The sequence below is a fragment of the Lolium perenne genome, chromosome 1, assembly GCF_019359855.2.
Source record: "Lolium perenne isolate Kyuss_39 chromosome 1, Kyuss_2.0, whole genome shotgun sequence".
Classification (NCBI taxonomy): domain Eukaryota; kingdom Viridiplantae; phylum Streptophyta; class Magnoliopsida; order Poales; family Poaceae; genus Lolium; species Lolium perenne.
The window spans coordinates 124,882,866-124,897,840 of NC_067244.2; the positions used below are offsets into that span (position 1 = coordinate 124,882,866).

Consider the following 14,975-nt stretch of genomic DNA (forward strand, 5'->3'; position numbering starts at 1 on the left):
ACACCGATCGTCGTCCTCATCGCATCGTCTTCCGCGCGCTGTAAAAGCCTGCCGCCGGTTAGCATTCGCCGGCCGCGTAGCTTCCACGCGGCGAGTTAATGTCGTCGCATCGTCTTCCGCGCACGCATCGTCTTCCGCGCGCAGTAGCCGGTCAGTTCGCCGCGGACGCGTCGCATTCCACGCGGCATTAATCGCCGGCGCCAGCCGCGCATATATACGCCGCTCCGCTCGCCGCGACGCGTACCCCTGCTCCACTCTCCCTCCACTCTCCCGATGGCGTTCTACGACGACGACGGCGCAACCAACAACGGCTTCCCCCGTCGGTCGCTCCACGCGTGGGAGGGGCACCTCCTCCACCAGGCGGGGTACCCCTGCCCGCCGGACACGAGGCCTCCCGGCGGCGGGTGGTAGCTCAGTGCTGGTGGCGTGCCAATCCCGCCGCCGCCCCAGGGCCACTCCCTCGACGTCGCCATCGAGGAGGCGCGGATGGCGATGACGGAGGAAGAACTCGCCGACCCGCGCCACCACCCCGAGAACTACACGCGGTGGAACTCCTTCTTCCTCCGGCGGTGGGAGCGCGAACTGGCGTCCTACGACGGCCCGCCACCTCCGCCTCCGCGCAACAACGCCGCGGGTCGCCGGCGTTGGTGGAGCGCGCCGAATAGGACGCTCCACAACGTCCTCGAGCACATCGAGGGCGGCAACTCCCCGGTGCTCACGATGCCCCCTCCATCGAGGGCATCGACCAGCCACCGCCGGGGAAACAGCTGGCAGCCACGGCGCATGGCTGCCAGTTCCTCGTCGTCCGGTTCGGCGGCGAGGTCGATCTCCAGGTCGGTGCCATCCTTGGCGCCGGTGAAAAAGGAGCCGGCTTCCCCGCCGAGCCACCGCACGCGCGGCGGCGGCGGCATCGTCGTCCGCGAGCCATCGACGGCACAAGGACGGCGCCGCCCCAAGCGCGAACATGACACCTCCGGCGAGCGGAAGCGCAAGCCAGCGAAGGTGAAGGTGGAGGAGGCCGAAAGCGCCGAGGACGCCGCCATCCTCGAGGCCGTCATCACGAGGTCCCTCCAGGACCTCGTCCCCGCCGACAACGCCATGCCGCTCGACCAGGCCTGCGCCTGGTCGAGGGAGCAGTGGGAGAAGGAGGAGGCGGAGCGGCAGGCGAGGCTCCTCCAGGACGTCGCTCGCTACCGGCGGCCTGCGACTCCTCCATCCGGCGCCGCCGTCCCCGTCGTCAACCTCGAAGCCTCCGACGACGACCTATACAAGCCATCGCCGTCCCCGCCTCGCACCAGTGGCCGGTGGGGAGACGCCGGCCAAGGCAGCAGCCAGGCGGCTTCGGCGCCGCCGCAGTTCGACGACGACGGCTCCGACGACGATGGCGGCGACTACACGGTGTTCTACCGCAATTTCGGCATGTAGAGCGCCGTGTTTTAATATTTACAGTTATATTCCCCTAGCCGAATTCGAAATATAGTCGAATTCGGTCTCTATGTATGAACTTCGCCCTCTATATAGTAAATATCATTAAATTTAGTCTAAATTCGACCGTTTTATGCCGTAGTTTGTCAAGTTTCCGTTTTTCAAATTTAGATCGCCGTCTTCGCCTGAGATCGCGGCTGGGAAATTACTCCTCCCCACGCCAAATTTACGTCCAATCCGGACGTAAATTTCCCCGGATTTCGGCGTGGGGAGGGCAAACGAGTGGAGATGCTCTAACATCCACGTCAGTGACGACCTCACGAGGACCTTTGGTTCCCCCTGCCGGCTGCCGCCTCCCTATCCCGAGGATGCTCCGGTCATAACGTAAGCAGGATGACGGAGCTGGGCGGTTGCTCATGAAGTCTGCACTAGTGACAGTGATTATGAAACCAAGTACAGGATCTATCCGGTTATCTGCCAAAAGAGCCTTGTAATCACTCAGCACTCTCGAAATCGCCCTATTGTTTGACAAGACAGTGGTTATGACTATTCAGTAACAATTGATCGACTGCAAACCATCACACGATCGAGTTTCGAAATTACTATCTTGTACGGTTCTGAAATGACCTATCGTTTGGTTTGAGATACTATAGATTGGATTTTAACTTCGCTGGAATTCATCAATAAATGTGTTTAGTTGGATCGTTAACAGGGCTACGCTCGGGTGCTGGAGGTAACAGTCATGCGGCCCTTCGACTGTAGTCTCAAGCATCTGATACTGCACCTGTTCATTCATGTTTGAAATGACAGTGTTAATACTCAAATCTCTGTTAACAGTGCTGGTATAGAAGATATGGATGGCATCTCCAGTGAACGAAATGATGTAGAGGATATTAATTATGATTTTCCTCTCACCTTACTATTTCGAAAACTCAAGAGCTTTGAGTGTCATGCAACACTCTTCCATTGCTCTCGGCTGGCTTCATCATCTTCTGCGCAGCAGCCTTGAGGGTCTCGTCGCTCTTGCAAAACGCGAACCTAACATACCGGTGATGGTAGCTTTGGTCGTCGGGGTCTGTGTGGAAGAAGCCACGGCCAGGTACGGCCGCCACGCCAGCATTGTTGATCAAGTTCGTCACAAAATCTATCTGCATTGCACAGCACAGAGAGATGTTCTCAAATATTTGAGATTTAGTACTCCACTGGTTACTTCGAAAGCATTTCACTGATAGGATAATGAAAATATATGCTGAATAGACAGTATTCTCACATATTCCTAAGTTGGTGAGTCTGACAATATTTGTATAACATTATCTGAAAAATCTATATAGTAAACCATTCATGAGATATTGTATTTCTTTATAACACATGGTTTATTTTGTCTGCAAAGGGACTTATAAAACAACAAGTGCCATTCAAATAATATCTTGTTTTACTCCCCAATTTAATTGAAAATTGTTGCTTGAGCTGCCAGATTATACTGGTGTCTTATACTTCAACAGTAATTTAGTATGTAAAGGGAACTCACATCAGAAATTTGCCAAGACTTGGGCAACTCAGCAAACACAAAGACTGAACCTTGTGGCTCGAAGCTAATGTGTAAACCATAATTCTTCAGCAACTGAAGAATGAAGTTTCTTCTCATCGCATAGTCCTGTACAAGGTACAGTCACATGGTGATGAGTAGTTTTTTCTTTGCGAGAATAACATTAATTATAAACGATTAACAGCAAACCTTACTGTTTTAAGGGACTCATAGTAGTCTGGTGTGCTGGTTAATGCAATCAATGCAGCTTCTTGGAATGGTGCAGGAGCTGAATCTGTCAGTTTAACATGGATATTTCTTATTGCTGCTGCTATGTTTGCTACAGCACAAGCCCAGCCAATTCTCCAACCTAGTAAGTTTACACAGGTTATAGTTAACATCCCAAATCACTAGAAAGAATTTGCACTGAATACAGCTATATAATGTTGTTTGCGTCCCAGCAACTGAGTAATACTCACCAGTTACACTGTAAGTTTTTGACAGTGAGGATGTGATGATGGTCCTCTCTTGCATTCCTGGAAGAGAAGCCAGAGAGATATGCTTATTCTCGTCGTAAGTAATATACTCATAAACCTGGAACATTTTCAGAGTTTCAGACTTCTAATTTCGACAACGGACAAATGTATCAATGAAATTTGTTTAAGACGTTTATGTAGCACAAGCTATTTCTGTATAAATCATCGCTCAGATTTACCTCGTCTGTTATTGCAAAGCAGTCCATTTTCTGGCAAGCTTTAGAAATAACAAGCAGCTCCTCCTTGCTAAACACCTTCCCTGTTGGATTATGTGGGCTGCGGTAATGAGATGTAGCCATGTAACAAAGTGAAATACCATCGTTGGTGAACCATTCACCTATGTAAAAACAATGTGGTGAACCATTCACCTATTTAAGATCACGGCCTTTGTCCGACTCGTAAACGACTTCAAGAACTTATGCTCGTTCAGTGTCCACGAAGGTGGATCCAACGGCACATACACCTTCATGTACAGAAATCAAATTACCGAAACATGTCATTAGCCAACATAAGGCCATCACCGTTCCTGCTAGACCAAAAACCCCTGAACTGGATGAAAGACTTACAGGTACACCCCGGGCCAGCTTGATGCACGTTTGGTACGTTTCGTAAGCGGGGTCGAAGAGCAGAACCTCGTCCCCTGGGTCTATGACTGCATGAACAGAATGAATGAGATGCCACAATTCAGTAGCTCATACTTACATACAGTATGAAAGAGCATTGGTAGTTTGCATGTGCTACTTGCAAATATAGCGGCGGCAAAGGCCTCGGATTGCCCGCAGCAGATGGCGAAGTCGGTGAGTGGGTCTACGCGGAGGCCGTGGTCCCGTTTCATCGTCTCCGCGAGCACGTCGCAGATCCCCTGCACATGCCTTGAACCAACATGCCAAAATGCGCGTCACTATAGGGAGGGTAGGGTGAATGAGCCAGTGGCAATGAAGTCGCGGGAGGCGGACCTGTACTGGTTGAGGTCGGCGGCGATGGCTGCGGTGGCGGCGGCCTTGACATGGGCGGGCGCGGGGAAGTCGGGGAATCCCTCGGCGAGGTTGACGGCGCCGACGCGCTGCGCGAGGTGGGAGAGCTGCTGGATGGGCGACGGCGTCGCCCGCCTCGACGCCTCTGACAGCTTCTCCTCCATTGCTCGCTCCCGCCGATTGTTCAGTTGCTGGAGTCGCTCAGCAGACCGCAGCTCGGAACGTCAGGATAAGGTGGCGAAGGTTCAGGAATCAGGAGGCGGCGGCGCGAGTCCGAAAAGTCAGATAAACGAAGCAAAACGCTCGCTCCCACAATTCACGAAAGGTTCCAGACAAAAAAAAAAAGTTTGAGCCAAACCGATCTTCACCGTTATTTAACATTATAGCGAATATGCTTATAATCATAATTGAGCGGGCTAAACTTAATGGCCAATTTGAAGGGGTAGTTTCTCATTTAGTTGATGGGGGCTTATCCATCTTTCAATACGTCGATGACATAATTTTATTATGGATCATGGCTTGGAGAAAGCAAGAAATCTGAAGTTAATTCTTTCAATGTTCGAGCAGTTATTGGAAATTCAATTCGGCTCCCGGGTGCGTATGCTCCCTCTACCAACAAAATATTTTTCGAAGTGTGGAAAATTTTTGCCAAAAAATTCTACATGTACATCTCCATAATATATGTGTATGCGTCAAGTTTCACGAAAAAATAATATTTTTTGTGGCCTATGTAAAAAAGAGAAAACTTATCCTGTGGAAAGCATTGTTTTCAACACTGAATTTTGTCTTTTTTACACACGTCACATGATAAGTTCATTTTTTATGAAACGACTTTGTGAGCGCGTAGCACATGAAGATGTACGTGCAGATTTTTTGTTTTAATTTTTTTGAAATTTAAAATATGTGTAAGATGCATTTCAAAATATAGGGAGCATATGCTCCCATGTTCCAAAACATCACTCCCGAACAGTTATCAGGTTTTAAGATTAATTTGTATAAAAATGAATTGTTCTGTTTCGGTGAAGCCAAATATGATGCCAACCTACATGCTGAGTTATTCGGATGTGAGCTTGGGTTTTCTAATTAGTAATCTTGGTATTCCGATCAATTATCAGAGACTGACGTTGGCTGAATGGAAAAATATCGAGAAAAGGCTTCAGAAACGTCTGAGTAGTTGGAAAGGAAAATTATTATCACTTGGGAAAGATTTGTTCTCATAAATTCAGTACTTACAAATATGGTACTATATATGATATCTATCTTCCAGTTCCCCAAAAGAGTCTTGCATAGATTGGATTATTTCCAATCAAGATTCTTCTGGCAAGGGGATAATGAGAAGAAAAAAATATCGGTTAACAAAATGGAGTGTTGTTTGCCATCCAAAAGATCAAGGTGAAAGAGGGGTCCATGATCTTGAAGTTAAAAACAGGGTCTTGCTAGAAAAATGGCTGACCGGGTTGTTAACTGAGAATGGAGGGTGGTAGCAACTATTGCAGAAAAAGTATGTGAACTCAAAAGCAATATCTCAGGTTCTTTAGAAACCAGGAGATTCACACTTTTGGGCTGGCATTATGGTAACTAAGAAGCACTTTTTCCCATTTGGTTCCTTCTCCATCAGGAATGGGTCTAAGATAAGGTTCTCAGAGGATAGGTGGTTAGGTACAACTACTCTTTGAGAACAATATTCGCCTTTACACAATATTGTTCGATATAAGGGAGATGCCTTACAGAAGGTGATGGAAACTTCCCCACCCTCTATGTCGTTCAGGCGTGGTCTTATTGGTTCCAGACTAGCTACTTGGAATGAATTGCTACAGAGGTTAGGTTCAATCTAGTTAGTTCAGGGAGCCGATGAATTCCGTTGGAGCCTTGCCAAGAATGGTAAATTCTCAGCTCCATGTACAATGCTTTAATTATACTCGGTCAATCAGTTGTTAATAATAAATTCATCTGGAAGATGAAAATACCTCTGAAAACAAAGGTCTTTGCATGGTATCTTCGTCGGGGTGTGATCCTAACTAAAGATAACCTTGCAAAACGCAACTGGCAGGGCTATACGAAATGCATTTTCTATCATGAAGAAGAGACAATAAAACACCTTTTCTTCAGCTGTCCAGTTGCTAGGTCTATATGATCAATCATTCAGATAGGTTCTACTTTATACCCACCTCGCGGCATTGCAAATATTTTTGGCAATTGGCTAAATGGGGCCGAGTCTAGGTATAAAACACTTATTAGGGTGGGCGCGATTGCTATCGTATGGTCGCTTTGACTATGTAGATATGAAAAGGTTTTTAATGAAAAAACTCTTCTATGCTGCAGGTTGTTTATCGCTCTACGGCTTTGCTCCGTTCATGATCGTCGCTTCAACGTTTGGAGGATCACGATCTCTTTACGGAAGTGTCTACACGGTTGAAGAATACGACCAAGGGGTTTATTTCCCAACATGGGTGGATGCATAATAGGTGTATTGAGGCCAATGAAACTTAGGCTCAGTTCTTTTGGCGGCTTCTCCGAAAAGCTGCCCTCCCCCCAGCTTCCTGGAGAAGCCGCACCAAAAATTTAGGGAGGCTTCCGGACTAGTCTAGCCTTGACCATTTCGAAAGCCTTTTAAAATTTTGGGGGCGGCTTCCCTAGGAAGCTGGGGGGAGGGCAGCTTCTCGGAGAAGCCGCCGAAAGAACTGAGCCTTAGCCGTGATCTTTTTTGTTTTCCTTTTATGACTACTTTGTTAGTCGCTATTGATACTCGAACGGCTATGTGCATCCTAGTTATGCAGAGGTTGGGTGTGATGCTTAAAACTTTTAAGTAATAAAGCACCCTTTATCGAAAAATTTTGAAAAAAATCACGAAACGTTGAGTACTACGCATACAAATTTTAAGGGACACCAGCAAATTATTTAGGGGCTTGCTGAGCGCCCACCAGGGATCCCATCCTCCGACCCCAACCACATGATGTGCATCATCGTGACCATACACCCCGGCCAACATTCCAATAAAACACACAAAAATATTCACGAAAAGAACAAGCTCTAATTGATTCGTCCCCGCGAGACTCCCTTCGCCGGCAGATGCAAAACCGCCCGCGCCGCCGTAGAAACATGTGTTGAAACTTGTCATGCAATCGCCGGAGAACCCCGCCCAGAATCGCCGGAGAAACCCATCGTGGTGTCGCCGGAGAATCCCGCTCTGGCGTCACCGATTCAGTGGACCTCATCGCGTTGCGAATCCTACCTCACCACTCCGCCTCCTCTCCATCCATGCACGCCGCCGTCGCTCCTCCATCTGCCACGGTCGTCGTTGGAGAGCCCAGCCCGACACGGCGTCGCCGATGCAGCAACAGTGGGGCTTGCAGCAGCAGCCGATAGTCCATGGTAGCAGAGCCCTGGCGGCTGCTTGCAGCAATGACACCGCGCCATGGTAGCAGCTTCGATGTGATGTTGTGGCAACGCCAGTGGCCGTCCGGAGCATCCCGTCGTGCCATTGTAGCAACTCCACCAGCTCGTGTAGCAGCCCCCGCGACCACTTGTAGCAACGACGTCGTGTCGTGGTAGCCACGTCGGTGTACTTTGGTAGCAGCTCCCATGTGGTGTTGTAGCAATGCCGGTGGCCGCTGTGAACATCGCTGCCATGCCATTGTAGCAACTCCACCAGCTCGATGTAGCAGTGTAGGTCATAAATTGTAGCAAGTCTGGCGGCCAATTGTAGCAAGGCCGACCGCCCCTTGCACTTGTAGCCAAACCGGCCTCCCCTTTTAGCAACCACATCGATTGGAGCAATGGCGCCCACCGCCCTACCGGAGCAACAACGCCAGAAGCTGGAAGCAATGACGTCCACCTACCGGAGCAACGACGCCCACCACCTGGAGCAACTCCGTTCTATGCTCGCACCAGATGTTGGCTTGCAGCACCAGATGCGCCCCCTCGAAAAATTGTCCCTCGACGCCACCGGCTTAGAGGAAGGCGAGGTCCGTGGTGGGCGCCGCCATCGCCTCGACCTCAAGCCTTCGCGCGTGCTCTTCATGGCCATGGCGGGCGGAAGGGGGATAAAGATGGAGAGTGGCGCTCGAGGCTAGCCATGGCGGTTCGAAGGAGAGTGGAGGAGGAAGAGCGTCTGGGGTGGCCATGGCGGGGTGGAGGAGAGCTCAGCTGGGAGGCTCGGGTCCTTCTCCTTGGATTGGGGATTTCTTCGCGAAGCATCCACAACTAGTAGGAAAGAGCGTGGGGAAAGAGACATCTCGTGTGTGGGATCCACGGAGGACGCGCGTTGCACGCACAAGGAGGAGGCACGAGACGTTCCTATCGTCCGGGTGATAGTTAGTGTTTTCCAATTATTTAGCCCTAAAAAATAACCAAATCTCAGTCTGATACGATAATACCTAGCTACTGTTTGAAGGTGGCGGTCCTAGGGTTTCTCTTGTGCGGAGATGGAGACCTTCCCGAGGCCTGCCCTTCTTGATCTGGCCGGAATGTTGAGTTTCGGAAGGCGCCGCCGGCGAATGGATCAGTGCTTCTATTGCCTATAGTTCGCTGGATCGGTTGGTATTCGGTCGTGCGCACCCATATTTTCATTCCGGCCGTTTGGTTCTGGAGGGAGCGGCGCGAAGCTCTATTCTGTGTTGACATCAAGAGACATTTTGATCCATGGTGAAGTCAGAAGAAGAGAATATCATGAAGGTCGGATTGAAGGACAAGATAAGGGAGGTTCAAGTCTCCGCGCTGTTGAGGACCTTGCTTGGTGTTCCGGGCTTCGCAACAGTGGTTTGAAAGTAGGGGCGACAACACATGTGAAATTCAGAGTCTTACCTTTCAGGGTGAAAACCTAAGGTCTGACCTTAACTGGTTGTGCCTAACAATGACCTTGTTGAAGGCTTTATTTTGAGAGCGGAGACTATCTTCAAGGTGAAAACCTAAGATCTTTGATCGGGCGACGATGCCGCTGATGTACAGTTCCCTTCTTGGAGACTCACTTTTGGAGAGTCTGTATTTCAGGTGTTGTCTTGGTGGTGAATGTATTGTTGCTAGGACTGTGATGTTTCTTAATTTTCTTTTTTGCTTTTCGGCAGTGTGCATCCGTACTACCATTAGGATATTGCGTTGTTACAGAGGTTAGTCGTAATTGATATCTTTTGATATTAATATATTTCCTTTATCGAAAAAGAGAGAAGTGACCTTAGATTTCACGCGAAATGTGCAGCCAATTTTTCGCCTTCCGTCATCTTCATTTGCTCCCATGGCACGCCGTTCCTTTCTTTGTAACCCGATGAGGCCTATCCAAGTGGAAACGGCAGGCGTTCCTATCAAGCATATCCCAGCGTTGCATTAAGTTTCGTGCGAGCACACAACGTAGCCTCATCTTTTGCGACCACTCTGGAGAGGCTGAGAACGGTACTAATGTTTGGCCAACTGTCCATAGACAAGGATCGAACCGCAGTAATATTGACTTGACTGAGAAATGAAAGTTTCAGTCGTGTACGTAAATAATCCCTTCTCTTCTCAGTTTTTGCAGCCAACGTTGCATGTGCCGCATGCCCTCGTGGTCCTGGTCGCACAGCCAGCTGGCTCGTTAAGAAGCTGTTTTCAGACTCTGCGTATTAGGCGTCAAGCAGTAACTGAGGGCATCTCCAACGGGGACCCAAACCGCGCCCGCACGTCTGGATGGGTCGAGTCGGACAAAAACGCGGCCCAGTGCGGGGACGCACCGCAAAAGCGGACGGCCGCGGCGTCCGGAACGACGCAAACCCGGCCCAAATCTGGGCTAGGTTTGCGTGGCCGCGGATGGCACGCGCCGTCGGCTCGCGTCCGGGCGCTGGTCGCCTCGTCTCCCTTGGGCTCACCTGTCGGTGACCAAGGAGGCTATTAAATGGGGACTGGAGGGGATCTGGCCCTCCACTCCAGTCCCCACTCCACTCCCGCAGCGAAACCGCCGCCATGGCCAAGCGACGGTTCGCTTCCGGAGCCAACGACGACGAGGCGACCAGCAGCCGCCGTCGTCCGCCGGCGCTGCGGCCTGCGGGAGGAAACCGAGGCGGCCTCCACATCGGAGAGGCCGCCGCGGCGGCGCGGCATTGCCGCAACCGCCGCCTCGCTGCTCGAGCCCAAGCCCGAGTCCTCGGAGGAGGACCGGACCTCCGCGCCGCGGCTGCTCATCTCGGCGGCGGAGGAGGACGCGAAATGGCCGCACCTCCATGCGGCCATTCACACCTCCGAGATGGAGGAGGCGGCCCGGCGGGAGGGTCGAGGAGGCGGAGGGCTGGGAGCTCTACGCCCGGGCCCGCCGGGCGCGACGGGAGGAGGAGGAGGCGGCGCGGCGGCGGAGGAGGCCGAGGCGCCGCGCCGACGAGGAGCGCCGCGAGGAGCAGCGGCGGCGGAGGCCGGGCGGCGCCGGAGGCGCGGCGCCGCGAGCGCGCGCGCACAGCGGAGAGGCGGCGGCGCCTCGGGGAGGAGGCGCTGCTCCGTGCGCCGCCGCAGCCTCGGGTGGCTCCGGACCCCCACTCGGCCTGGGAGGAGGCCCTGTGGTCTCCGTGGCCGGAGTCCCCGGCGCAGTCGAGCCACAACAGCGCCTCGCCGCCCGGGGACGTCGTCCACGACGATGACGTCGCCGACGACGCCCACAGGGGCTAGGCGGCGCACCGGCGGCCACCGCGCCGCTGACCAAACCCTAATAGAGGGTTTGTAGTTTAAATTTAAAAGCCCATATAGGGGCTTCTTTTGTTAGTTATTTGCCCAAAATAGGGCTAGGTACAAATTTGCCCAAAATAGGGCATATGTTGAATGAAATTTCGTTTAAATTTGCCACTTTTTTTTGTTTTCGTGTTTCTCCGGTTATGCGATGCGTCCGCGCGTTGGCGCAGCGCGCGACCCAAACGGACACGCGGACGCGGGCCGCTGTCCGCGTGTCCGCTCGGCCACCCAAACGGCCCAAAACGGACGGTCCAGAATCTCTAGGTTTCAGCTCAAGAATCCTATTATCTATTTCAGGGGCGGACCCAGAAAAAATTCAGACTGGGGGTCTATCCTTTGAGTGGGGGCACTTCTTCTATAAATTCGTAAGATTTGAGTAATTTTCGTTCAAAATATGTACAAATACGGATTTCAATATTTTGAGTGGGGCCTATGATCTATTTCCAAGAAAGAGAAGACCGCAGAAGCCGAGAGACAGTGGTCAAATTAACAAGCTGATAAACCATATCAGGCTCAAATTAACTATATAAGCCCACAGACTCTATCAACCACGTTCCAGGTAAAACAAACATGAGACAGTTTTAGAACGGGGATACGAACAAAGATAACCTAGCCACCTTTGCATAAAAAAACGGAAGAAAACGAGATGACCAGTTCTACTCCGTACAACCAACCTGCCATCCTTGTTCAACTCAAAGCCTGAAAACCAAACAACCCCCATGGCGACCATCCCCTATTAAAGCCCGCACCGGTCGAGCACCCATATCATGCACACAACGAAATCACACGAGTAGAAAACTTCTCGACCAAGAGTGATAGCATCAGGAGCAATGCCAGGCCTTGGACTCGGTAACATCGGCGGGGAGGGCAATGGCAGAAGCCATTGCTCGGGGGGCAAGGCCAAGCTGCTCGCGCTGGGCAAGGCCCTCCCTAAAAACGTGCTGCACCAGGACAAGTTTGTGGACACCTACCTCCATGGCACCAGCTGCAATGATCCCGCCACCAGGGCAAAGCTCGAGCGCCTCTGTGAGTTACTTCCTTCCTCCCTTCATGCCATTGCCTTTTTTTAGGTCTCATTTTCACCGGCTGAGGCTTCTAAGTTGGTAATTGTAATTCGCTCTCCTTAAAAATATCATCAACACCAATAAGTTTTGCAATAGGATTGCCATCTGGTTGTAGCATCTTAGGGTACAAAATCTACCATGCTTTAGTATGACATCAATTATCGAATGCGCAAAATAGAAGTAGTACAATGTGAAAGACATATTATCTTTCACTCAGTAAATAAAATGTTTGCATGATCATTAAAACTCCAGTTGCACTTTTTCTTAAAGAAAACAAACTGAATTAGCACTCGACACTTATCATGTGTAATTAAGCTCTAAGAGCATCACTAGGGCACCAATTTAGTTTAACCATCAATTATCATAGGTGTGAAATGGATTTTAACACAGGTAATTTTCTACTCAATAACTAAAATGTTCACATGATCATTACTACTCAGTCTGGCCCGGAATAGTTGACGCAGCTCATTCACAAATTCCAGTTGCACTTTTCCTTAAGAAAAAAGGTAGCATATAACATATTCTAGTGTATCTATCATAATGTGGAATGGAAAATAGTGCAATAAGAACAAGATTCCACTTAAAAATAGCATCTGCACACTATAAGTATCATTATCCATCAGTTGTACTTTCGCTCTAAGAAAATTAGTAGAACACCTATTTAGTTTTTTCAAGTTGTTGGGAGGGCTGAGCAAATAGGAGTTCCTAGTATAGTATCATAATTTATAGATTATGTTTTGCTATGTAGTGATTTGCATCAGTACCTCTAATTTATGCATATTTTTTTGCATGTGATTCAACTTTCACAGGCAGGAGCACCACAGTGAAGACAAGGTACACTGTCGTGTCAAAGGAGCTCCTGGATGAGCACCCAAAGCTGAAGACAGAGGGTACTCCAACATTGACACCACGTCTTGACATCTGCAATGCCGCAGTGCTTGAACTTGGTGCTGCCGCAGCTCGTGCTGCCCTTGCTGAATGGGGTCGTCCCGTAGCTGATATTACCCACCTCGTCTACATCTCATCCACTGAGATTCGCCTCCCAGGGGGTGATCTTTTCTTGGCAACTCGTCTTGGCCTCCCTCCAAACACCGTGCGCACATCCCTTCTCCTCCTTGGTTGTTCAGGGGGTGCTGCCGGCCTCCGCACTGCTAAGGACATCGCAGAGAACAATCCAGGGAGCCGTGTCCTTGTAATAGCTGCGGAGACAACTGTGTTAGGTTTCCGACCGCCAAGCCATGATCGCCCTTATGACCTTGTTAGTGCTGCCTTGTTTGGTGATGGTGCATCAGCTGCAATTATTGGAGCAGGCCCTATCAGGGCAGAAGAGGACCCCTTCTTGGAGCTTGAGTTCTCAAGGCAGGAGTTCCTACCAGGGACAGACAAGGTAATTCATGGCAAGATCACAGAGGAAGGGAGTGACTTCAAACTGGGCCGTGATTTGCCAGAAAAGATTGAAAGCCGTATAGAAGGGTTCTGCAGGACACTCATGGACAAGGTTGGCATAAAGGAGTTCAATGATTTATTTTGGGCTGTGCATCCCGGTGGACCAGCAATATTGAACAGGCTAGAGGTTTGCCTCGAACTTGAGCCAGATAAACTCATGATCAGTAGGAAGGCCCTGATGAACTATGGGAATGTGAGCAGCAACACAGTCTTCTATGCGTTGGAGTATTTGAGGGATGAACTGAAGAAAGGGGCAATAATGGAAGAGTGGGGATTGATCTTGGCTTTTGGCCCAGGTATCACATTTGAAGGAATGCTAGTTCGGGGCATTAACTGAAACTGAAAGAGGTCCAAGTACATGGAAATATCACACACAAGCTTTACATGGCACAGTACCATTTCATGATTATGATTTCTAGTCTAAGAATGTAATAAGGCGCATAGTGTATTTACGCTCTGTAACTACTTAGTCACTATTTTACTGTAATTCAATGCTATATCTAGCAATTATGAAACATATTAGTACAACATTATCTGAAAAATCTATATAGTAAACCATTCATGAGAAATTGTATTTCTTTATAACACATGGGTTGTTGTCCGCAAAGGAAATCATAAAACAACAAGTGCCAGTCAAATAATATTGTTTTTTACTTTCCAATTCAGTGAACAATTGTTTGTTTAAATGGTTGAATTGCCAGATTATACTTGCGCTGTGCCTCATACTTCAACAGTAGTTTAGTATGTAAAATAAACTCACATCTGAAATTTTCCAAGACTTGGGCAACTCAGCAAACACAGACTAAACCTTGCGGCTCGAAGCTAATGTGGAAACCATAATTTTTCAGCAACTGAAGAATGAAGTCTCTTCTCACCGTATAGTCCTGTCAAGTGATGATGAGTGCTTAATCATAAACGATTAACAAAAAACCTTACTGTTTTAAGAGAGTCCTAATAGTCTGGTGTGCTGGTTAATGCAATCAATGCAGCTTCTTGGAATGGTGCAGGAGCTGAATCTGTCAGTTTGACATGGATATTTGTTATTGATGCTGGCCTGCTGCTAGCTATGCTTGCTCCAGCACAAACCCAGCCAATTCTCGAACCTAGTACGTTTGCACAGCTCATAGTTAACATCCCAAATCACTAGCAAGAATTTTCACCGAATACAGCTATGTATTGTTGTTTGCGTCACAGCAACTGAGTAATACCTACCAGTTACACTGTAAGTTTTTGACAGTGAAGATGTGATGATGGTCCTCTCTTGCATTCCTGGAAGAGAAGCCAGAGAGATATGCTTATTCTCGTCGTAAGTAATATACTCATA

The 14,975-nt window shown here is 49.4% G+C and overlaps 2 protein-coding genes across 2 annotated transcripts; one reads left to right on the forward strand and one right to left on the reverse strand.

Annotated features, from left to right (window-relative positions):
• Positions 1 to 1,895: 1,895 nt before the first annotated feature.
• On the reverse strand, positions 1,896 to 4,761 carry LOC127301028 (uncharacterized). The gene is made up of 10 exons (XM_051331242.2): positions 4,443 to 4,761; positions 4,228 to 4,358; positions 4,053 to 4,138; positions 3,855 to 3,949; positions 3,666 to 3,762; positions 3,430 to 3,544; positions 3,166 to 3,320; positions 2,954 to 3,079; positions 2,341 to 2,573; positions 1,896 to 2,209 (listed from the first exon to the last, which is right to left on the reverse strand). The coding sequence occupies exons 1-9, from the start codon at positions 4,622 to 4,624 to the stop codon at positions 2,358 to 2,360; spliced, it is 1,203 nt and encodes a 400-aa protein (XP_051187202.1). The 5' UTR covers positions 4,625 to 4,761; the 3' UTR covers positions 1,896 to 2,209; positions 2,341 to 2,357.
• Positions 4,762 to 11,940: 7,179 nt separating this feature from the next.
• On the forward strand, positions 11,941 to 14,178 carry LOC139829796 (type III polyketide synthase A-like). Its single transcript, XM_051331261.2, has 2 exons — positions 11,941 to 12,167; positions 13,015 to 14,178. The coding sequence occupies exons 1-2, from the start codon at positions 11,972 to 11,974 to the stop codon at positions 13,986 to 13,988; spliced, it is 1,170 nt and encodes a 389-aa protein (XP_051187221.1). The 5' UTR covers positions 11,941 to 11,971; the 3' UTR covers positions 13,989 to 14,178.
• The last annotated feature ends 797 nt before the right edge of the window (positions 14,179 to 14,975 follow it).